The sequence below is a fragment of the Argiope bruennichi genome, chromosome 7 (genome assembly GCF_947563725.1).
Source record: "Argiope bruennichi chromosome 7, qqArgBrue1.1, whole genome shotgun sequence".
Lineage (NCBI taxonomy): Eukaryota > Metazoa > Arthropoda > Arachnida > Araneae > Araneidae > Argiope > Argiope bruennichi.
This window is the reverse complement of record NC_079157.1, coordinates 55531995-55557636: the sequence shown is the minus strand read 5'-3', so window position 1 is coordinate 55557636 and position 25642 is coordinate 55531995. Positions and strand designations below refer to the sequence as shown.

At 24.8% G+C, this 25642-nt stretch overlaps 1 protein-coding gene across 1 annotated transcript; it reads right to left on the bottom strand.

Moving 5' to 3' along the window:
- Window positions 1-261: 261 nt before the first annotated feature.
- Window positions 262-25308, bottom strand: LOC129976412 (intraflagellar transport protein 88 homolog). The gene is made up of 25 exons (XM_056089967.1): window positions 25064-25308; window positions 22585-22647; window positions 21254-21313; window positions 19339-19453; window positions 18866-18941; window positions 16918-17008; window positions 16317-16421; window positions 16132-16234; window positions 15101-15215; window positions 14706-14940; window positions 13908-13978; window positions 13144-13230; window positions 12803-12902; window positions 12515-12601; window positions 12187-12256; window positions 11082-11198; window positions 10257-10365; window positions 10094-10132; window positions 8276-8387; window positions 7262-7377; window positions 6288-6406; window positions 5413-5519; window positions 5223-5307; window positions 2430-2561; window positions 262-645 (listed from the first exon to the last, which is right to left on the bottom strand). The coding sequence occupies exons 1-25, from the start codon at window positions 25145-25147 to the stop codon at window positions 533-535; spliced, it is 2511 nt and encodes an 836-aa protein (XP_055945942.1). The 5' UTR covers window positions 25148-25308; the 3' UTR covers window positions 262-532.
- Between the last annotated feature and the right edge of the window lie 334 nt (window positions 25309-25642).

Genomic DNA, 25642 nt, shown 5'->3' with positions numbered 1-25642 from the left:
GGAGTAAAAGACCATATACCGAATTTCATCCGCATAGCTATGTTCAGAGACAGACATAATTCGAAAAATGTGTTTTTCGGGCTCGGGAAGTCCTGAAGTGTACAGATTCATCAAAATCTCGAGTTCGTATTTTCTGACGATTACAAAGCTTTCTCTTTATATATTTCGAATGTGAGAAAATAAAATAAAATAAAATAAATAAAACAGAAAAACGGTATTTAAATGATTCATTGAAATTGTTTTATTTACATTTTTTTCCTCTTTAAATACATATATAGGGTATTTATAGTTCATCTCCCATCTGTGTAAAAAAGAACTGAATGATAATGAATCGATATACATATACTATTCTGTTTTAAAATATTGTAATTCATGAGTTGACAGGTGATATATTCAACAGTTAACAAAAACATAACAATCAAAGCTCATTTAATATAAGGCATAGCATGTGTGACTAGTAAAACACTCAGTGTAAAAATAATAATAAAATATGTACAATATTTACTCAATACACATCCACTTACAATGTGGATTAATCAGGTAAAAGATCAGTTCCTATATCGTCGTCTTCGAAATCATCTTTATTTCCACCTGCAGTTTTTGGACGGCCTAGTCTTGAAGCTGATGTGTCACGGAAATTTATATCTGTGAATAATTTGAATATTTTAATAAAAAATATATCATTTAAAGACTAACACATCATTTTAACAAATTTTAGCACGAAATTATTAAATAGTAATAAAACAATAATGAATCGAATCTATTGGAAATACACAAAGATATTCTGGATATGAAAGAAGACATCATAGCTTGTTGTGTTGATATTTGCATGATAATGTTTTCAAGGTGGCATGCTATCTATAAATAACTTTATAAGAAAATTGTTCATTGAAAACAAGTGAGATAAACCAGCACAATAAATAATTGCTATAAGACTTACAGGCATTTAGATGGAGAGACAGAAATACATTTTTTTTCAATAAATTTATGTGATATAAAAATTATGACATACACAAAACATTAACACCAATATCAACTTTAGACCTTTTGTGGTTTCTGGCAATGCACATTATGAGGATACTGTTTTAATGATTGTTCAATTATATTATACATTTTTAATTTAATCGATTATCAAGTGAAGCATTCTCTGTATCAACTAGTCAATAATTCAAGAAAGGAGATATTAAAAAAAAAAGATTCTAAAACATATCCCATTGAAATGAAAATGCAAGTAATAATTTTCAATAGCTGCATGTATATTAAACATGTAGCTATGAAATGTGCATCAATGGTTGGAATACTTCATAAAGGTCTAGTATGAAATGGGCCATCACATGAATGTTACTCATGTAACTAAGAGAAATCACAGAAAGCAATTCATCAGCCCAAATCCTTCAGCTTCTCTCTAATTAACATATTAATTTTAGTACCGGCTTATTTTTAAGGTCCCCAGGTTTACTTAGCGTTTGTCAGATAAAAAATACTGGGTTTATTTAACGATTTTCAGATTACATCAAGATCAGCAAGCTCCATCATACAAAAAAAAAACTATTATGGTTCTACCCAGATAGTTGGCGATGATCTGCATTTTTTGGCGATTAATTGCAGAGACCAAAAAGTAAACAAATATCTAAATTATCCTTCCCTGTTATTGTTTCAAAAATGCTATGGTCTTTTATAACAGAGGCATTTGTTTTAAATAATCCTTTATAAAAGAATATTAGTGACATTTAATCACTGAATTTCTACAATTCTGTTTTATAAATAAAATTAATTTTCCTTTTTTCAAGAGCATGCTATATATGTAAATACAGATTAAGATTGCTCCAAGTTCTGTCACAGTAACCTGTGTAATTCTTTGAATATATTACAAATAATTAATGATTATTTTGACTCGACAACGATCACATTAAAAAAATATCCGTAATTTTACATTTTTTTGCTTACTAGGATTCTATTTTTCTTAACAATAATTGCGTTTTACAGTAGCTAAATTGTTTCATTATGTTTCAAAACTGTTTTATATGTTTTGTTCTAAACATTATTCTGCTCAAAGTGTTTTTCCGCACTAAATAAAAGATACTCTATAGCTTAGTAATTGACTCTTCCCCGTATATTTTATTGCTTTCGAGATCGAAACTTTAACCCGTAGTTTGCTTCCAGGTGGCGCTGTAACAGATGTCACTATATAGCGCATGGTTACTTTACAATGCCTAGACACCAAGTTTTTGGCAACAGTAGTCATTATTCTCAAGTTAATACAGAGCAGAAAAATTTTAATAGATATCTTCTACAATTATAAAATTTTTCTTCTTCTTCTTCTTCTTTTTTTTTTTGAAAAAGTAATCTTGTTGTTTTATAATTAAAACATGCATATTTATATATATTTTTAATTTTAAGATAACTGATTTATAAAATAAAAGAAATACCATGCCGGTCTTCGGTAGGAATAAATTCATCAGCTTCTAAAATTTTTTGAGCGTTACTCAAGGATTTAGCTGATGGTGTTAGAGAATGACCAGAATGCGTTTGCCGTGGACTTCCAAGAGGGAGGCTTGCATCTGCATAAGAAAAATAAATGCAATTAATAAATAAAATTTCAAACAATTAATAAGGCCTGGAATTAATCAAAGTATATAACTTTTAAAAATTACACATTTTAAGACATCTGCACAATTATTAATCCCAAAACTATAGAAGTTAATTATATTTATTCATATATTATTTACTGAAGATGTACAAAGTCGATGACATATGATAAAATATTAATTAATTTAAAGTTATTTAAATTATGTCCTTCTTATCATCTTCCAAATGTCCCAAACACTAAATTTTAATTTTTAAAAAGGTCTATTCATTTTACTCAATACAACTTTTGCTATTAATTACATCCTCTTCAAAAACCAAATGACATTAAGAAATGTGATAATAGCTCTCGATCGTTATGTTTCTTAAGAAATTCTTTAGGTACAAAAGTAAATAAAAATAAAAATTATTTTTTCACAGAAAAGCTTCCAAACTCGAGTTTATTGCCCACTGCTGGTTAAGCAAAATAGCTATTAAAAGAAAATCTCAATAAATATATGAAGTATATAAAGTTGCTCTGCCTTTACCACTGTATAGAAAGTTTAATCAATAATTTAATAATTATAAAATTTAAATAGAACATTTTTTTCAGTATGCAGGAGTTTGGGGAGAAGAAGAGAAAAGCAACTGATTCTGAGAAATGATGAAAGATCCCTCCACTAAATTAAGACAGTGTGCAAGAAGGGGCTCTTAAAATTTCAAAATAATCTAGAATTAAGTGTAGTTAATTTTAAATTAAATATAATTAGTGTAAATAATTATACAGCAAATTATAATAGAGTAATTAATATTAAACAAAAAATTAAAAGTATATGCAAAATGTAATTTGTACATTATGTGTATATTAATTTTAAGCTTATATTTCATGCTTTTATAGAATTTATCAGTATTTCTGTAAATCTCTATAAAAGAGAAATGGAATGCAAGAAAAGTAATTGAGATAATTGACTTTGAAGTTCTATTTTAAATTTAAATGATCTAAACATAAATAACTGCATAGTTAAAAAATTTTGTTAAAATTTACATCACATCAAAAATCTAAACATTTATTAAACTATTCAAAATTAATTTAAAAGGTGGAATTTCAGTTATTAAATTAAGACATCACTACTCAGTGTGCTATCCATGCTTACAATGCATGCGCCACCACTGGCAGTAAGATAGATGTTTCCATCGAAAAAAAATTTTAAAAAATCAGTACTCCGCTGCAGTGCTTCATCAGTACTCTGTTCTTTTTATTGTAGTTATGTTCAAGTTTGGAATAATTTCTAAAAGGAAAATCACTACTATCATCTTGAGAGTGACACACCTCAAGATAACATAATTTATGAAATCATTAAGGATATGGAAGCCATCTCCAATAATAAATGGTTTTATATATATATATATATATATATATATATATATATATATATATATATATATATATATATATATATATATATATATATATATTAAACTCTTAATTTAATCCAAATTGGTTTCCAAAACTTTGTCTTAATTTATGGCTCATCGTAACTTCATTCTGGAATGTTCTCTTATTTCTTGGTCCGGTTCCGCTTTCGGTCTGGTTGATCCCTTTGTGAGAGTGATGCGCCATCGGTGCTGCGTGTCGGGTGGAAGTGATGCTTTTGCCCTTCAAGGGGTGAAGGGGATCGCAAGTGTATTGGGTTGGCGCCTAGCCAGGGGTCCAATGTTGTGTGGGGCTGGTGATCATCTGTTCGGCCCTTTTTTTCCTTTTCTTACTACTGTGTGTGCCGAGCTGCGTTTTCTTGTATATAATCATGCCTGCCACTCGGAATAAAATAAAACGTAATTACAAATACCAAGTCTCTTCACTGTTTCGAACCTGCATTCTACTTCAATCAAAATATGTTACATATATATACACAATGTGTGTGAACTCGTAACATTTTAAATTCATGAATTGGATAATCATTATTGACCACTTCATGAATTTGTATTAACTTATTTAAATATTATATAAATAATTCATTATTTGTCTCAATAAATCACAAAATTTAATAAATATTAGCTTAACAGTTAAATTGAAACATCTGCCTTTGGTAAGCAGCCGTCCACCAATCATATTCATAGTATTAATCTAGCCAAGTCAATTTAATAAACTACATATTGTCACAAAAAAAGAAAGTTTTAATTTAAATTATATATCCGAAACAAACACAAAGCATATTGACTAAATAGCTTTACAGGCGAAGTAATGAAATTATTTGACGAAATCGGTTCATTTGTTGAGGCTGTCTGCTGGGCCAATTTTATTTTATATCTCTCAAAAATGACAGGGGACTTTTGATAACATATATAGGAACAAAGAGGTTTTAATAAAATAAAAAATAGCTAGACTGGTACAATGGTTATGGCTGAAGAACTCTAAAAAAAAAGAAAAAAAAAAAAAAAAGGCACAGTTAAGTAATGTTTTTGAGATTTCCCTCAAAAATAGAGTATGGGCAAGGGACAAGAGACCAACTGATGAAGTATCCAGAGATTATGAGCTTTCACATGAAATAAAAATTGGCGAAATTGAATCAATTATTGAGGCTGGTGGACTAGTTTTTGCTTTTCCTTATTATTTTAAGCATATAAATTTCAAAAATAAATAAATTAATTGATATTACTGCTCAAACTGCTGGCAGATCCATCCCTCGATGCACGACTACTACTTCTTCGACTTCCTGGTCGACTGCCACTACTTGCTGTTCGCTGTTAAAAAAAAAAAAAAAAATGTAAAAAAAAGGAAAAACGAAAAATTTTAAGCTTTAATTCAACCAGAATATTTTATTGAATTTGATACTATAATTTGTATACCTGCGTTTTAACTTCTTTCGCTTTTTCTGCTTTCTTTAATTTATTAGAATATTCAGCAGCTTCCTTCAAACCCAAATCGGTACACAAACGGACCAGAAATCTAAGGCCTAAAAAAAGAAAATCACACAGAAATTATAGAAAAAAATTAAATAATACAAAAAACAGGAATTAAATTTTTGGTATTACAATTTAATAAATAAAAATCTTTCAGTTTATTTTAGTAAGCAGCATCGAAGTAATTTTTCAGAAGTAACGATATTGGATTAATTAGAAACAAATACTAAACCATGAAATTAGTTCATCATATAATTGCAGAAAGTCTAATAAGTATATACCTGTGATACAGTGATGAATTTATGATTATTGAATTGATTGGACCAATCAAGACCAGCTTTTCTGTTTGCCTCATATTTGAATAGATAAAACTTATTTTTTTCAATATTATAATATAATAATAAATATATCATAAATATAATAATAAATACATAAAGACATATAAAGACTTTTACTCAGATTATTTTTATATAATATACTGCCCATTATCTTAAAAGTTGAATGTCTCTTGAACAATATGTTTCTTTTCTATTTATTAATATTTTAAATTATTTTTTAATTCTTGAAGTTTGATTTTAGTATTCTTAATAATAATATTGATCCAAAAACACTAAATGACTGGTTAATTCAAGTGCCATTAGGGCTACCTGAATAGAATAGGCTAGGAGGTAAAAACTAAACATTTAAGTTATCAAGCGAACAAGTTATAGTTAAGTTATCAAAACATTGAAAAATAGGAATCATCATGCAGTATATCATCATCTTTAAAATTATATTGGAATCTGAAAGAGTAAAAGACCACTGGTGAAAAATTATCATACATTCAACATCATCAGGAAACTTGCGATGAATAGATTTGTATTCTTCAAGTGCTTGTTGATAATTTCCACTGCGTCTTTGACATGCTGCAACCATAAGTTTCCATTTCACCTGATTAGGTCTGTAGGAATGAAAAATTTCCAATTTTATATTGACTGATAGCCACTCAAGAATAAAATATATATCAAATAAGAAGCAGTAAGTAAAATGTTATTAATTATAGTAATATACTTCTACAACTTAAATTTAAATTTGGAATTATTTTTAATAAAAAGCTGTGTATAGATTTCTGAGAACTGTTTGATATCATATAATTATACTCTGATATATAATAAGAATTATGATTACTCAGATTATTATTCAGAAAATACTACTGATATTACCACATAAACCTTAAGATAGTATGCTTTTTAAATGTCTCTTTTATCTTCATTTTAATAAATAAGTCATTTTTCTCAGATCAATTTCCAATTTAAGAAAAAGAATTTCAATCTGCTAAAAAAGAATAAAATAGTTAACCAATTAGAAAAAGTAAGAATTATTCTAAAAAATTAATCAAACCAATATGATTTAATTTTAGATATCTTTATTAATCGATAACAATTTTATTAGTTTTCAAGAAAACTATAACTTAAATTTTTAATAGGTAATTTTTAAATTATTGCAAGACATTTACATATAAAAATAATAAGAATTGAAATTAACTAATATTTTTTTTAAAAATTATTTATATCTGCTACGTAAAAGAATTTACAGTTAAATTTGATGCAAAAATTCACAAATTTCATCAAATGAAATATTAAAGAAAATTGTCTATTATGTGGTAATCTAGCTTGTATACTTTATTAGTTAATCTAAAAATTCAAACTACAGCAAGCAAAAAAAAAAAAAAGCAATAGATGTAATAATTTAGATTGATTTGGTTCTTAGTATTATCTATTACATTCATAAACAATATTAAAATAAAATATCTTACTGAATAATGGCTGCTCTTTCAAAAAACTTTATTGCTTCTTCAAACATTTGTGATTCAATATAGTAAGAACCCAACTTTTGAATGATTTCCATATTTGATGGAAAATATCTGTAAGACTAATTAAAAAATCATTATTAATGCAAATCATTCGCTAAATAGAAACCCCTGTCAAAAATGCAAAATCATTAAAACAGTTTTAAGTAAATGCATTATATTACACAAGATAAAATAATTTTCTTTAAAGTTTTAGCAAAAATTTCATAAAATTTTCTTATTTATTTCAATTGTAATACCCTGCATGAACATAAACATGAAATTATAATTAATATATATATTTATATATATTTGGTTATTTAAAAATGATGTGTGAATTATTAATTAGTTTCAGATCAATTAAATAAGTTTTCAATTTAATTATTTTCAACTTAAATAATTTATTTATGAATACATAGAAGCATTCTGCCAGCACCTCTGGCATCAAAGCTGGGTATAAGAATTCAGTTTTGTTTTTGGTACATATTTTTAACATTTTAAAAAAATCAACTTTAGAAATAAAGAATGGGATATCATTAATAAATCTATTAATAGATATTAAGAAAATGTTACTTTAACCATTTTAAAATTACTTGGTAAAATTAATTCTCTTCTCAATTTTCTATCAAAATACTAATTAAAAATAACATTTGCTTGAAAAAAAGAATGCAATATGCACTGCATAATACATCTTTCAAATAAATGGAAAAAGTGTTTTATCTTATAAAAATATACAGCTGTTTTACATTTAAAAAAATTATGAAACCATTTATTACATATATCTTCAAGATTGTTATAAAAGAATGAAATCATATCATAATTTGATTTTTTCCTCATACCACAAATTAATACATTTCTTCTTTGAAAATTGATTTTAGAAATTGTTTCTTTAAAATATTTATATTAATAGCTAAAATTTAATATACAATGTTATTCAAACAAATTTTCTTAGCTTGTGCTTAAATAGCATAAACTACTAACATCTGAATGATACTGAAACGCTTGTTGCTTGTCCCCTTCAGATTCAAACATATCTCCAATTTTTGAAAGAAGAAATGGATCAGTAGGCACTAATGTGATAACTTGCTGATACCTGTTTAGTAAAAATAAAATCAAATGAGCATACTGATGTAATAAATTATTTTATTTAATAATAAATTATTAATAATTATTTTTTATCAAAATAATAATAATTTAAACTTAAAAATATCAATAACAAAAACCATGGTCTGTTAAGTTACTTCTACAAAACTTAAACATATAAAATAAGAATACAAGAAAATCTGTAGTAAAATTTAAAAAAATTACATATTGCATGCCATGCATTTAAATTAAAAAATGAATAGAAAGTGAAATTCGAATAGTCCAACATAATTTTAGTAAAATATTGAATGCAAATTATGATAAAATCAGCCGGAATTTACTTCCTGAAATTCTTTCATATACATTCCAATAAAGATCTCCCTTCTCCCATATAAAATAGTGAATCTTGGGAAAGGCTGCCATGGTACTGGCCAACAACAGTAATGAAATATTGATCTTTGGTGAGAATCTTGCATTAATACTGAATTTATTGTGCAAATATGTATTTTGGATGCTTTTTTCCCTATTGATTGCAATCAAAATTTGCCTTTGTACTATCAAGATCATGCAAGAATCAAGAAGTCACAAGATCATACAATGAATTCCATAGATTTAAGTCATTGCTTTTACATGCATGCAAAAGTACAAACTGACAGATGGTCAATTCTTGATGGAATTTCTTAAATTTGATAAGAATTCATATTTTAGATGCTAAACCTGTGTACTAAATATGATCTATTTAGCTCTTTACATTTTGTAGATATCGAGTTCACTTGAATTTCAGTAGCCAGGTGGACAGACTCTTTCTAAATGGATTATGTTGAATATTTGATTTTAAGTCCATTTCATCCATTTAGCTCAAAGCATTTTTGAGTTATCATGTTCACAGATAGATGGATGGGCAGACAGATATAATAACTGAGGGAAGAGTAAAACATGGAGGTTTGTCTAATTCTCAGGTTCAGATTTTTTTGATATTTACAATACTTTCTCTATTCTTTGTTGCAATATTAATTCTTTGTACATGAGAAGGTACAAAGATAAACAGGGCAAAAGTCAAATAAATATTGCAAGTCTTATTTCATATGAGATTCTTTTCTTTATAACTATCACTATAACATCATTTGAATTTCATCTAATGAATTCATAATTCTTAGTTTATTTAATAATAGTTAAAAAACTTATTATAATAGTTTATTTATGAAACAATATCTGCATTCTGTACATTTTTCTGTTTTGCACAAAATTTTTAATTGGAATTTCTCTGAAAGTATTCATGATTAATAAAATTTTATTGCATTATTCATTGAGGGACTAAGAATAACAACATAATGGATAATTCATATGCTCTAACCACCTGCATGTGTTAATAAAAATATACAAACAATGAAGATAAAATAATTTTCTTGTCATATAATAAAAATAGATTAAAGCATTATTTTATACAACAGTAAGTTCTTGAAAAGCAATGATAAGAAGGATATTATTGAAATAATACATGAAAGTTCAAACTGTATTCCTCATCGCACATTATTACATACATTCTAATATTACATTGCATTTATAAAATTACCTAACAAACTGTAAATACAACATCTACAATGAAAGCACAGGAAGAAAAAGGTAAAAAAATTTATTCAAATTGCATTATTAGTAAAAAAAACTTAACAGAGGGTGAAAAAATGTAACTTAGAGTAAAAGATATGTAAAATTTACCATTCTAAAGCTTGGTCAACATCTTCTAGCTGCTCATATCTAAAGTAAAATTTAGGAATCAAATAGATTCAATTGGTGAAATACAAATGAATTTTGTATAATAAAAGAAGATCAAAAAGAAAAAGGAGAAGTTCCAAGAAACAATTTTTTAGATTAAGGATACAAACTTGCTATCTGATAAATCACAAGAGGATGATTCCGCACAATACCATGAAGTTTGTAAAATGATTCTAAGGCATCTTCGGCATTATTAAGCTTTTTGTAAAACAAACCTAAAATTGAAATACCCATGAGTTTTTGCACATTATGAAATGCATTTTTAAGATTTTATATTGAATGCATTCAAAAGATACAAAAATCATTGTGCATAAATTTTGAATTACTCATTAAGTCTATTTGCTATTTTTTTAAATATCTAAAAATATACTTATGGATTTTATGAAAATCTGTAAATCACAATGATAAAAAATAAAGTAGTTTCTATAAGTTACTGTTTTCCTTATTTCATTCTCATTTTGTCAAAAATAATCAAAACTTTTTGAAATTTTGCCAAGAGTTAATGGTAAACAATTCCATGATGTTTAATTAAAATCTTTTACTTTTTTAATAATAAATCATATTATAAATTAAAATAGCATAATTAGCAAAAGTATACATAAGAAAATAAAAGTGAAGAATAAATGTGACCCTTGCTCAGTTATCTATTCCAAGTTATACATTTAACACGTGAATTCTTTTTATAAAGAAATAAATTGAATTCTTTGTCTAAAAATATAATATATGTTAATACTAGAATTTGAGAAGAAAACATTCACATTTTGTATGGTAGAAGAAATATATTTTTTTTAAAAGACACTGAAGACTTTCTAAATTATCTTTTAACTGTGTATATATATATATATATAATTTTCTCCATTCTAAATATTTTAATGGTATTTAGTATGTGGTATGTGAAAATAAATGTTTCAGTTATATGAATTTAAGGTACCTAAATTATACAAGGCTTCAACACAACTTGCTTCATTTGAAAGAGCTTCTTTATAAAATTCTATTGCCTTTTCAGTTTCTCCTTTGGAAAGGCAGCAATTTCCTTTGTTAACTAAAGCTGTAAAACAAACAGAAACAATTTATCAGTAAAAAAATAAATATTGTTTGACAAGCTCAGTTTTTTTTTCTTTCCTTTAATAAAAGTGAATATAATAAACTCATATAAAACTTAACTTAAACTTAATAAAGATAACAAATTTATTCTTAAAGAAATAAAATTTTTATGATAAAATATTAATCTATTAAGTGTATTATTCAATAAATTTTATAACAACATAAAGTATTTCAAGAGAATGTAATCAATAACAATAGAAAAAACAATGTTAAATAATTAAAAAAAATGTGTAAGATTTATGCAATCATATTTTATCTTTCATTTTTGAATTACAAGAATATTAACACTAATACTATAATAATATTTTTATACTATCCCTATTGCATCATCATTTAATATCTTATAGCTTTGTAAGAAAATACAAGAATTCTAAAAAAAATTATAAACTGAGACATATTCTTTATTTATATTCATATATTTTAACATATTCTTTATTTATTATTTGATGATTAAATAAAAAACTAAACACTTTGTATTAAAAGATGTAGAAAAATAATGCAAATATTAAATCTTTATTACAAAATAATAGCATTTCAACTTTCATTTGTGTATGTATTTGCAAATAAAATAAATAAAAATCATGTTAAATAAAAAAATTATAAAATATTTTCAAAATTTTGAATTTTAAAGTTATACTTTAAAATGAATTTTTTTTAATAGTTTTCTTTTTTTCTTCGAGATTAGATACTATCTTGAGCTGAAGTGAGTGAAAGAAAGATGTAACAGAAATATAAATGCTCTAATTTTGCATATGATAACTGAAGTTTTGTTTTTATTTAATTTTTGATAATGCAATAATATGGAAATAGTTCAGATAAATGAAATAAGTTGTTTTCTTCAACCAATTTTAAATAATAATAATAATAATAAAATTGAAAAAGAATTTTTTTTTGTTTCCTTTTGTATAAAAATTAATTAAGTGCAACAATACCTCCTGCATTATATCTATCAGCAATCACAGCTTGGTCTGCACATTTTTCAGCTTGTGGAATATCGCCTTGCTAAATATAATTAAAAAAAACTTGTAAATAATGAGATATTTTTTCATTCTCTATGTGTTCAAAAATTTATTTAATAATTAAATTCAAGGGGGCATGAATGTAAAATATTTTTGTGGAATTAATATAGTAAAATTCAAAAGCATCTATGAAAATACTATACTTTATCAATTAACAATCAGAATTATAATAAGTTTTTAAAAATTATAAAATTAAGATTAAATGTTAGCTTGCTTTCAGAGATTTTGAAATGTGGCTTACCAAGTAATATAAAAAGGCTAAATTTGTGGCAGCAGTACTTGCAACTTTGGTTTCTTTTCTTTCAAAACCTTTTAGTGTTTCAATTGCCTAGAAAATGTAGGAAAATATTAATGAACAATAGTTATGTTTTTTTTCAACATGCTATACAGATGTAATTGAAACATATTACAAAACAGTTTTCAAGACATTTTTTTTTATCAATATGTAATTTTTTCTCAATATGCAATCAACATTTTTATCAATATAATCACTCATAATTTGCATCACTTTATTCATTATCATATATACCTGACTGAATTCTCTTTTCCTTAAATATGTAACAGCTTTATTGATTTCAAGATCATTTGCCAATTCAGCATAAGGAGAGAGCTTTATCTGATCAACACACCTGTAAAAGTAATTCTGGTATCACAAAATGTTTGGAAAAAATATTTTATACCCAATGCCTAATGAAAGTAACTTGCAAAAAGAAACAAAAAAAGCAGCCATTTTACTATAAATGTAGAAATTATTTAAAAACAAATTATTTCTTAAAAAAAATTGTTTGGCATATAATTATCAATATAAAATAATCACTACTGTATATAATATTAATTTAACAAGAGAAAAATTCCAAGCATTTAAATTACCATTCATATCCAGCAGCAAAAGAGTCAGTTATAACAGGAGCTATTAATTTTGCTGCAGTGAGAATTGTCCATTCAGCTTCTTGTTTTCTAGATATAAAGAAACTAAATAATCAACTGGATCGATCCAATAGGAAAAAACCTATTAATGTAACTGAACACATTAAAAATTAAAAAAAATGTGCAGAGGAAAGAATTTAAAAAATGTAAATTCAGTTTTTGTATTACATTTAAAAAAAACACAAAGAATAAAATTAAACAAATTTTAAATGTTAAATTAATTAAATCATAAATTTTTTAGATAGTTTTTTTATATAATTTGGTTAACAATAGAATAATTTATAAGAAATGTAAAAGCTGAAGCAAAATATTAAACACACAACTAGATTAAGCAGCACATCTAACTGTTCATGCATGACATTCTTGAAACAGAAACTTTAGAGTAAGGCTAAACAAAATATTGCTTCATTTTATTCTTTCTTTTGCTATTGTGTCAAACAAAAGATACTTTCATTAGAATGGAATTAAAATTACAAAAATTGTAAAGAAGTTACAAAAATTGTAAATAATTACTCAAATATCATTCATTTAACTTGAATTTTATAAAACATGAACAATGTAGTATACATGAAATCCTTCTTAAATAGTTAAAATAATAAGAAATATTCTAATTTAGGAAGCCTATACAATTCAATCATGTTGAAGAGTCAATTAATTAAAATGCATCTTTTTGACAAAATTAAATGGAAGTTATATAAAAATAATACCTTTGTCGCTCAATTTTTCGAAGTGAATCATTTTTTATAGCTTCCACAATCAAATTTGTTTGTGGATCATCCTACAAGAAAAAAATTAAATGCATTCAAAACTAAAAGAACAATCTTTTAATGTTATCACGCATGTGCACATAAATGTTATTAAAAACTGTTTTAAAAGATATGTCAAAATAATCTAGATATTTTAAGGTGTTGAACAAAATAAAGTTATTGCATTTTAATTTCAGTTCTTGTATTTGCTAATATATTTCTTTTAAAAAAAATTATGATAAGAGAATGTCCTGAATATAAGTGGTTTAATTTTTGTTACAACTAAAGAAAATTTTTGATTGCATTATTGTAAGCTGAGTAGATTTGTACTTTTAGATATATTATATTAAATTATCACATATGATCACCTTAAAAATATATATGCAATGTACAGAACACATAATTAATTCATATAAATAAAATTATGTAACCAAAAATGTTTTAATTCAAAGAAAAAATATACATGCATGTTTTTTCTAACATTCTAATGCATTAAAATTTTTTCTTATTATCAAAAAAGTACAAAAACAAAAATTATGTTAAAAAAAGATTACTTTTATTCGGAGATATAAAAAAATATACATTCTTTTTTAAACTTTTAAATATTAAGAGTTTTCCCTAAAATTAATAACTAGACAAACATATTAATTTTATTTGACTATTTATTTGACCATTTATTTGAAAGCGGAATGCAAATAATTTTAAAGGACCTATTCTAAAGTACTCTAAGTTCCATTAATGATGATTCATTTCACTTACTGCTGATATAGAATATTTATCTTCATCTTCAACATGATCCAGGACAATATCTAACAATTTAGTAAAACTTCTTTTCATCTTTTCTTTATCACCAAGTGCATGATGACAAAGAAGGAGATGCAATGCAGTTCTGAAGTCAGCTTTCTCAGCCATTATATACTCATACGATGTTATAGCATCAGTATACTGTCCAAGTTTCACAAAGGCTAAGCCAATATTTTTCATAATTTTTATCCTATAATAGAAATACAATAAGATAAAAATACAACATATTATAATTAAAATGCTTTAATAGTTTTAATAATTGGACATATACATTAAAAAATAAAATTTTAATTATGAAAATTTTATAAAAAAAAAGGTGATGCCTTAAATATGAAAGAAAATACACATGCCTCATGTCTCTATGGGTGTTGGGAACTTGGTCTAATGCCATTCTATAAAATTTAATAGCTTTGGGATAATTTCCTTGATTGAAGCAAAGATTACCCATATTTGTTTTTAAACGACCTAATGGAATAAAAAGAGAGAAATCAATGCAACAAATTCAGTTTAAAAGATAATATATTTCTTGGATGAATAAATTCTTTTGGAATCTCAATGTTTTTCCTCAGACTTAAGGTTAAACACTTTCCATTTAGTATAAAACTTTTAACATTCTCCAGATATAGCAATTAAGACGTGACTTTTCTAAATCAATTCATGTTGATTCACAGAACAAAAAACATATTATATTAACAATTGAAGAAGCTTCAAAAAATTTTTTCTAACAACTATGATGAAAATTGAATAACGAAATGGAATTTTTAAGTTTTAAGAATTAAGAGCAAAATAAAAAGAAAATTAAACAGAACTATTGACATTTTTTTCCTGTTATATTTTTAATGCCTTATAACAATCAATGACATTTTGCAGACTGAAAGGTATCACAATGTATATGTATGCCTCATATAAAGAAATAACAAAAAAAGATTGTTATCTTAGACAGATTAGAATCAAATACTTCCATTTTTGGCAAGAAATAATTGTCTTTGTATTCAGTAATTATATAACATCATCTAAAATATTGATGCCAATTTTACAAATTTGTCTAGCAATTTCTTAGTAGACATTCTTTTCCTAAACTGCTTGTATTTAGGGGAAAAAAAAAAAAAAGGTGGAGCTGTTGAATTTTTATAATAACATTGGAATTGAAACTTAATTACATATTAGGAAATCTATTTTTATTCTTCTTAAAATACAGAAAAACAAATTCTGTTTTGCACTTAAATCTCCATTGCAAGTTTTTTAAAAAATGGCATTTTAATGGGAATTTTTAAATATAAATAGTATAAACTCCTCTTTTGAATTTTTTTCACTTGGAAACATTTTAATACCTCATATGCATGGATATTTAAAAATAAAATATTAAAAATAAGATTCTTACCTGCATTACTAAAGGATCGGTTTTTGATAATTATTTGATATGTATTCATAGCTTCACCATACATTTCATTATTTCCATATTGAGTAGCCAAATTTAGCAACACCTGAAGGGGAAAAAATATTTAAATGATATTTATCACAGGAAAAATTCAATTTTAATAATCATTTAAAATCAATGGTACTCACTGAAAAGGTAAGATCCATATTTGGTGTGATTTCTAAAGCAAGCTGATCTCTCTGCCTAGTCAGAGCTCTTTCTTTACTGGCAGCTTCTTTAGCTTTGTCTAAAGCCTTGAAAAAATAAATCAACACTGATAAAATCATTTATGACCATATTTAATTCTTATAATTACAATTATAATGACAATATTGCATTATGTTAAATAAATAATTCATCTATTTATATGTTTAAACAAGCTTACTAATTACAATTAAAGTTATTGAATAAAATATTACAATCTAATTCACCAACATAAACTTCATATCAAGTTCTGAAATGAAACAAAATCTTTCAGTATAAATAAATAAATTAATAATAATAATAAAGGCTAAAATGTAACAAACCAAAAAATAATAATGGTTAGAAATATATTTAGGCTATAATGTAATCTATTTTCATTACATAAAATATAACAAAATCTTGTAAAAACTCATTTCATGTTAAAAAAAAAGAAGTAAATAGAAATTTTGCTTTAATAAGAAGGAGAAAATAAGAGATACTTTACTAACAGAAAATTATAGTCTAAAAAGGTGAATTTTAACATAAAAACTTGCTACATATACTAACGAGTTTTATTTCTCCTGATTGGGCAGCAATGCAGCTTTCTTCTAGCAGTTCTAAGACTTTCTTTTCAAGTTGCTTTAGTCTTTCTTCAGGACTAGGATGTTTTTGTAAAAAAGTTATACAATTTGGAATTAGTACAGATTGATCAGTTCAAAAGCATGTTTTATAATATATGATCTGTATCTGATAAATAATACATATAAAATGCATATGAAGGTTCTTATAGCAATTTTATAGCAGAGATTGCTTGGACATACCATAAAATAAATCAACAAAATAATTAGAAACAGTAAAGTTTTTATGCAACACAGAATTCCATTATTTATACATTGGTTGCTACACTGAATTTCTTACAATGTAATTTATATGGGTTCACTGGTCACAAGTGACTCCTATATCACTTAAGGTGTTAACGTAGCATCTGGAGTTCAGTTTTGCAACTTTATTATATCCAAGAATCTAATAGATGGCACTAGGTACTGCTTAATGGTAACTGTATGAGAAAATTTCATTCAGCTGCCATGCCATGAGATCTAAAAATTAAAGTTCTTTAAATTTTTTCTTGGAGTTTCATAAAAGATTGTTTTATCAGCTACCTTATTTTAATTTGCTGGATTTAAACACTCAGTTGCAGTTTCTACCCTATTCCAAAATTTCTCAGATGCTTGGAATTGCATGGGGAGAGGGATCGATGATAGTTTGAGCATACTAAGCGTCCTTAAGGGATATCACATAGAAGTTTGTTAACTTTTTAGTTTTATTACAAGTCAGAAAAGGCATTTAGTTTCTATACTTTATTTTTGACAAAATTTTGTAATATGTCTAAGATTCTTCTCCTCTATATTATATACATAAAATAATTAGGTATAAAATGTCTCTCTCTCTTTTTTAACAAATGCATGGATCAGTAAAGTAAAAATGTTTAATTCAAACATTTTATTTAATTTCATACAATCATTCTAACGAATAATATGATTTTCTGAATGAATCTGTAATATTTCTTGAATGTATTTCAAGTATTCAATATTTATACAGTAAATGTCATTAAATTGCTTAACATTACAGAATATGAAGCTTAAAAAAACTGCTTTGGAAACTTACAGGAATAATTATTTTGTAAGAAAAACTACAAAATTACTGCTTTCTTTCTATCCATGTAAGAGGAAAATTGGGTTGTTTCAGTTCCCTCAACAACAGCTACAGTGAGAGTTGAATTCACGAAATATAAATAATACTATGTAATATGATTTTGGTGTTTTTGTAAAATTTATAGTACAAAATAACTGAACACACTTCTGCATATATCACAATTGCCATATTAATATATATATGATGATTATTACAAAAAAAATATATTGTGTGGCAATTAATGGTGCATTAATGGAAAATTATAATGATATAATTTGTTTGACTGAATTCCATTATTTTCTCAGCCTGTTAAAATTTTCTAAATAAATATTCAATATTCAAGATATGATAGTAGAAACCCACATGTTAATCTTTTAAAAATTAATTACATTTTTGCCTTAATTATATTAACATTTGAAATTTTATCAAGACTTCTTTGATATAATTAAAGCCAAGCATTCCTTAAAGTTTAATTGAAATTTAACAAAAATGAACAATTGATTAGTACAGTGTAATCTAATAAAGCATTTGGACTTTAAAGCTCCAAGTAAAATCAAAATACAATAATAATTTTCTCCCTATCATTATGTATACATGATATACATTAGGAATGAAATGTTTAAACATGTAGAACTCAGAATTTAAAAAGAGGTAATTAATTCCAGGGACCAATGTCTTTCAAATGTGTGCTCACAAAACTATACAAAAAATATTTTTGCTAATTAAAATTGTATTTAAATGACCAAAAGGTATGCAGTTTATTAAGAGAATAATTCCTGGTATAAATTACATAAATCATTGATATGAATAAATTTCATACTACCTATTCTCATCTTTCATCAGAAGAGGAGATACTGTGGATTTAGCTTGATTCAGGGGGTCAAAGATTCCTGAAGGTGCTGTAATTATTAAAGATAATCAATTCAGGTCAATTAAGTGAAAGAAATTTAATAGTTTATTTTTTAAATTATAACATACTCAATGGAATCGAAAGCAATGCAAAAATCATAAAAACAAGTAACTAGTACATATTTTATCATCTTACATAAATAGCCATAATTAATAATATAAAAAAATTATGCAACAAATCATAATATTGACTATTTTTCTCATTGCTTTTTAAATAAATTATTTTAACACAATTTTTTAAAAATTCATAATAAACTTTTTTGATGGTCACTGGATTATTTACATAATTTTATTCTCATTATTTCACTTTTATTTGTCAGATGAATTCAAAAATCAAAGAAAATTTAAATATTTTATACTGACATTGTAAAAAAACACATTAATTACCTCTGGAACCAGATGAGGTAAATCCTGCTCCTCGAACAGCAGTCATGGGTCGGGTTAGACCCTCCTGAGAGCTTGAAGACAGCCCAGAAGATGATGGCATAGCTGAACGACCCCACTATATAAAAATAAAAAGCAATATTAATATGAAATGGTGAAAATCATGACTGCTAATAATATACTTAAAGAAAATTTTTTGGGGAGAAAAATGGAATAAAATAATAATAATGAAATAAATTTTTAATACTTAAAAAGTTTAACAATAATATCAATAATAATTTTTTTTTACAAGGATAATTCTTTTTTTCATTGGTGCAGGTGGTGTGATTAATTTTGATTTGAACTAAAACAGACACACTACAGAATTTTTGGCTTTATTTCTACGACAATTATTATTTTCTATTTATGAAAATAAAATTTTTATTGAAGAATATAAAAATCCTGAAAATAAGGGATCATATACTTTTTAAAGTTGCTAAAAACAACTATATGAGTAATCTAACTACATTAAAAACTTAATTATCCCCATTTGCATTTACATTTTAAATTCTGCAACACGTTGGGAAATATTCAAATATTATTATGCAAAATTAAGTTTTAACAATGGGCTAACATTGCATGGTATTTGTACATGTACGAACACTAAGTAATTAATCTACATATTTCTGTCACAACAACTTTGTAGTTAAGTAATTAAAAGCAATTACTTAACGACTTTTATTTTACAAAATCTTTTGAAAAATCATCAATATTAATTTGCATTTTACTTTTTTGAGCTATTTAATTTTTATGTAAAAATCACTACAAATGTAATAATAATAATAATAATAATATAAAATGTAAATAAAATTCATTGCCATTTGTCTATGATAAATAAAATTGAATACTTTATATGTAACCAAAATACTATAAGTGGGAAGGAAAATATTCTGTCTTATTTCATTTAAAAAAATATAAATATGCTTTTATAATACTCATTAATAATGCCTCTTTTTCTTAGACTTTAAGTATAATATAAAAAAAGTAGAAATTTTTTATTGAGACACAAAGCACAGGACTCTATTATATAGATATTTATAAAAAATTACAACAATTTTTGTCAATTTATTCTTAAGATTGCAATCAAAAACTTCAGCTCTTATAATGACCAACATTGCATTTAAATGTACACTTTATTATAAAATTGCCTTGCTTTTAAATGATATTTAAACAATTTTTCTATAACAGAATGATTTTTAACATTAAAAAAAAATAGGAAAAAAAAAACATGTTTTGAGAACTAAGATTAAATTTAGAAAAATCTTTGCTATATAACCAAAAATAAATAAATAAAAGATTTTAACACTTAAGAAAAATAAAATAATTTGACTGGAAGCATGACAAAAAGCTTAACAACAAAAAGAAGAAAAGAAAACTCTCTTAAAAATTAATTGTAGTAAACCAAATATATTTTAATGTAAATGATTTAAAAACTTCAGCTCTAATATTTATATTAGAGCTGAATCTATTAGAGCTGATTTATATTAGAGATGCTAATATCAACATATGTGCTATAAATGTGTAAAGAATTATATACAACATGGTGAATTAAAATATGCTTTATGGAACAAATATATTTTAAAAATATGACTTAAATATATATATATATATATATATATATATATATATATATATATATATATATATATATATATATATATATATATATATATATATATATATATATATATATATATATATATATATATATATATATATATATATATATATATATATAAACAGATTAAGTCCAAATATATTCAAGATATTTAAAATAAAATTCTCACTTTTTAAACAGCTGTTAGCACTTAATTTCAAATTATGAATGCAAAAACGATTAAAAAAAATTTTTTTTTACATAACATGAAAGATAACTTACTCCTGTTGTACCACCACGTGAAGTACTTAAACGTGATGTTCCTGGAACTTTTACAGTAGGCTAAAGCAATATAAAATTAAAAAGTATTAAAAAATAATACTTAAAAAGAACAAGTATCATATAAAACACTTTTCTTTAAAAAATTAATTTAAATGAGGTCTTTAATTAATGAATGTAAAAACAACATGAAAGGTTTTTAGAACTTTCATGTTTTACAAATTTTTTAAGAATAATTCTTTTTCTCTATTGTTTTGCTTCAGTATTTAGACTTTCACAGAAATAAAAAAAATTGTGACTAATTATAATTGTTTGGTGATAATTAATAATTGTTTTTGTGATTAATTTCAATGGATCCTTTAAGAAGAAAAGGCTGAATTTGACCTGCTTGGCATTTAATGAGAATGGAATAAATGAATAGAATTTATTAAATAATAATCTAATCTTTGACTATTGTTGCATGATTCATGATGAAAAGTTAAAATAAAAAATGAATTAAAACTTTTAGTTTTTGTTAGGTAATAATTAGGGAATTTTTAAATATATGTAAATAATAAAAACTAAACTCCCCACACTCTTAAACAGAGTGCAGTAATTATTTTTCAAAATATTTCCATATTCTTCATTTTGAAATTAAGTAATAATATTTTTATTTTCTAATAAACAAAACAGCATTGTTAATATATTCGAAATATAAATTAAAGAATTAAGGAAATAATAAAATGAATAAAATTCATAGAAAGAAAAACACTCACACCTATAAATACCCTACTTCTAATCTCTTGATGAATATTAATATATTTTACTTGCCCATTCATATAAAATAAAATTTATTGAATAAAGTTTACTTTTAATCGACAACTAAGAATTTTTATATGATTAAAAAATTTCTCATGCGATAACACATGTAATTTCATTTTAAAACTGGATTTTTAAAAATAATATTTGTTTGTACTAGAATGAATTGACATCTTTTAGAAGGGTTAAAAAAAAACAGCATTATTTATGGTATTTTTATGGAAATGATAGAACATAATATTCAAAAACAAAGCACAAGTTGGTTTTAAAAGTGACCAAATAGAGTCAAGAAAAAAATGTCACCACATTATAAAAATATACTCAATTGTGCTATAAGAACACTGTATAGTTTAATGATTGAAATTACCAAATTGGCAAAGTATTTTCTTATGCTTTTTAATTGCTGTTACATCCGACAAGTACCAAAAACAAAACTTATGTCAAACATAAAACATATTCAGATTGAAAAAAGAAAAGAAAAAAGAACTGCTATTGATAGAATATTTTTTATATATCTATTAAAGGAAATAACTTACCACTGGTCTCTTGCCATAACTGGTACGTACAGCTTGTTGGAAAGCTTCATCTTCATGGATTGCCTAGAAATAAGACAGCATTTCTTAAAAATTATTTAAAAAGAACAACATGATTTCAAAGAAGATATTAATAAAAAAACACTATTATTTTCCAAAATATAAATGAATATTTGATATTATAACAAGAAGATATTAAATTCAATGTCATCAAGGCTTTCCTCATGTCTTAGAAATGTCAAAAAATTCTTTGTAAACAATTATAATTATTAAATTATTTTTCAAAAGTTTCATTCTTTAAATAAAACAAATAAAAATAAACTGATATTTCTTTAAATAAAAAAATACATTTATAAATACTTGCAATATTTGCTTACTCAATACAATATTACAATAATCTAAAGATTATTGGGGTAACCTAAAAGTAAAGGGTTCAATAAGCAATTTTCAGATTACATCAAGATAGCCACACTCCCTTACACACTATACACCATCTTGGAGATAAATTGTGGTTGCTTAGTGATAAAAATATGAGGGATGTAAAAGTAAACAAGTATCATACTTGCTAATTACCTGAATAATTTTATGCAAATAATAATGAAGTTTACATGTGTGCTAAACTGTAGCAATGGAGGAGGGAAAGGCTATTCAATGATAAGTTTAGAAGATACTACAAAGATAAAATAATGTTTTTTTCTCCCTTTTTTCAAATATGATGACAGGAGCGATAAAATAATACAATTTCCCAAATGGTATTACAGTCTACATACAAATTAAATAAAAAAATAATTAAAGAAACCACATGTATGAAATGAAACTTAACTAGATTCTTTACATTTAAAAGAATAATGGATCCAATTCTTCTTTCCTTTGCACTTGACAAATAGAGAAGGAGAATGCTTAACATTTTTTTTAAAAATATTTTAATATAGAATAGTCAAGAAAACTAGCAGATTGCTGTTTCTTTATATAACACTAAGAACAATTTTTATTTTTTAAATTTAACACTAGCAATCAATTGTATGTTGAAGGTAACTGGTAGCTGGGAACATCATTAATGCTCCAACTTGCAATTAATGATTTAGCATCAGATAAATGCTATCTGGGGCATGATATACTTTTAAATTTTTGTTCCATATTAGCTCTAAAAAAATAGCATAAGTGTATTTTCACTATAGTAGTTCATCAGATTGGAGCTTTCAATATCCATATTCCTGTACTCTTTGTTATTAAGGCATTGTTTAGAATTCAGACTGTTGTTTACAATAAAGTTTGATTAATTTATTGTAATTTTCTGATTAATTATTAGTTGTATTTTTATTTCAGAATAAAAGATATTTCAATAGCTAGTTTAATTTTTTTCTCTCTCTCTTTCCAAAACTGGAATACATAAAACCCTAATGTAAAAAAGGTAGTTCAATTTAAATGGATAAGAAATTTTAAATGTTTTCTCCAAATTTTCAAATATTTTATGTTACTTGTGTAATAACTGCATATCAATGATTAATTGCTAGTAAAATCATCAAAGATCGCATGCTAATACTTTTTTCGTAACTAATGATAGTAGATGTATGCTACTAATATTTAAATTCACTCATGGCATGCAGTTAGAACACAATTCAAGTTTATATTTTACATTTTCTATACATTTATAAATTCAGATTTCATTTTTTGTTTCTCATTTATTTTTCAGAGTTATTAATTACATAACCAAATATAAGTACAATTTATTCAGTAATATCAATAGCATCCCACATAGTTGCACAAATCTTTCGGCAGAAAACAAAAGTTCTTTCACTAACAAAGTAAATTTAAGTAATCTAAAGTAATTTTGAAAACCAAACCAAAATATTTATACGAAAATAATTCTAAGATGGAACTTTTAAATATAATAATGTGTAATTCACAAAAAAACAAAAAACAATGTGAATTATCGAAATCCTGATCTTGAAATTGTATTTTCATGCATTAATAATACTTTTTAAATTTAGTTAATAAAATATTAAATCCAAGCATAATTTTTGTTACTTTTCATGCATCTCACAATGTGGTTAAAAATAGAACATATTTCAAAATCTCATGTAATTTAACAAACAGAAAAAGATTCCAGTTCTACAGATTCAGTCACTAGCAAAATAATAGGAGAAAATGCATGAAAAGATTACATCTAATAGTAAATTTCAATTTGCTAAAATAATTTACATATAAATAAATAATACAGTATTACATATTAAACAAAATGATAAAATTAGATTTGAGTAAGTCATACATTTAAAAAAAGAAAATTTTATTTTTGAACTCTTCATGCGATCTTTTAAACCTTTACCTTAAAAAACAAAACATAATAAGTTATATTACAAAATTTCGGATGTATTAATTTTTTTCTGCAAGAGAAAAACAGAAAATTACTAGTGAAGCATTAAGGCTAACAGCATCATTAATAAATTTTTTTAAAAAAAATTGAAAATCGTGTAATACTGACGGCTGTATCCAAGCCCGGATGATATTCGTTATAACCAGAATATAAATCATCGTCTTCAAAGTTCGGCGGATTGAGAGTTTCCATTTCAGCTTAACTTCAGTAATTTCATATATTGCTGAAAAATGTTATCTTAATTTAGTACTATTTTTGTCTAGAAACATAATCATAAAATTTGAAATAATTCCATAACCAGAAATAACTTTCAACATATAAAAATGCATAACGCATTCAAAAATATCAACAAACAGCAGATATCAGTTACCAAGGTAACCGACTTCTTTTCTTTGATGTTCTTCTTTTTTCGCAATGAAAGATATTTTCCAACTATTTAAAAAAATTATCAAAAAAAACATTAAATAATTTTATTCAACATTAAAATTTATTTTGAAATAAGTTATATCAAAGCTGTAGGTATTTTTAAGATGATCACAAAATGTTAAAAGATTCAAGGACATTGATATACATGGAATAGCAATCTTGCTCTTCTGTGCAATGAAGAGCGAAGTTCGATATTCGATTTGTTTTAGGTTTTAATAAAATCGCTGAATAATTGGGTAAAAGGTGCTAATTTTTTAAGTA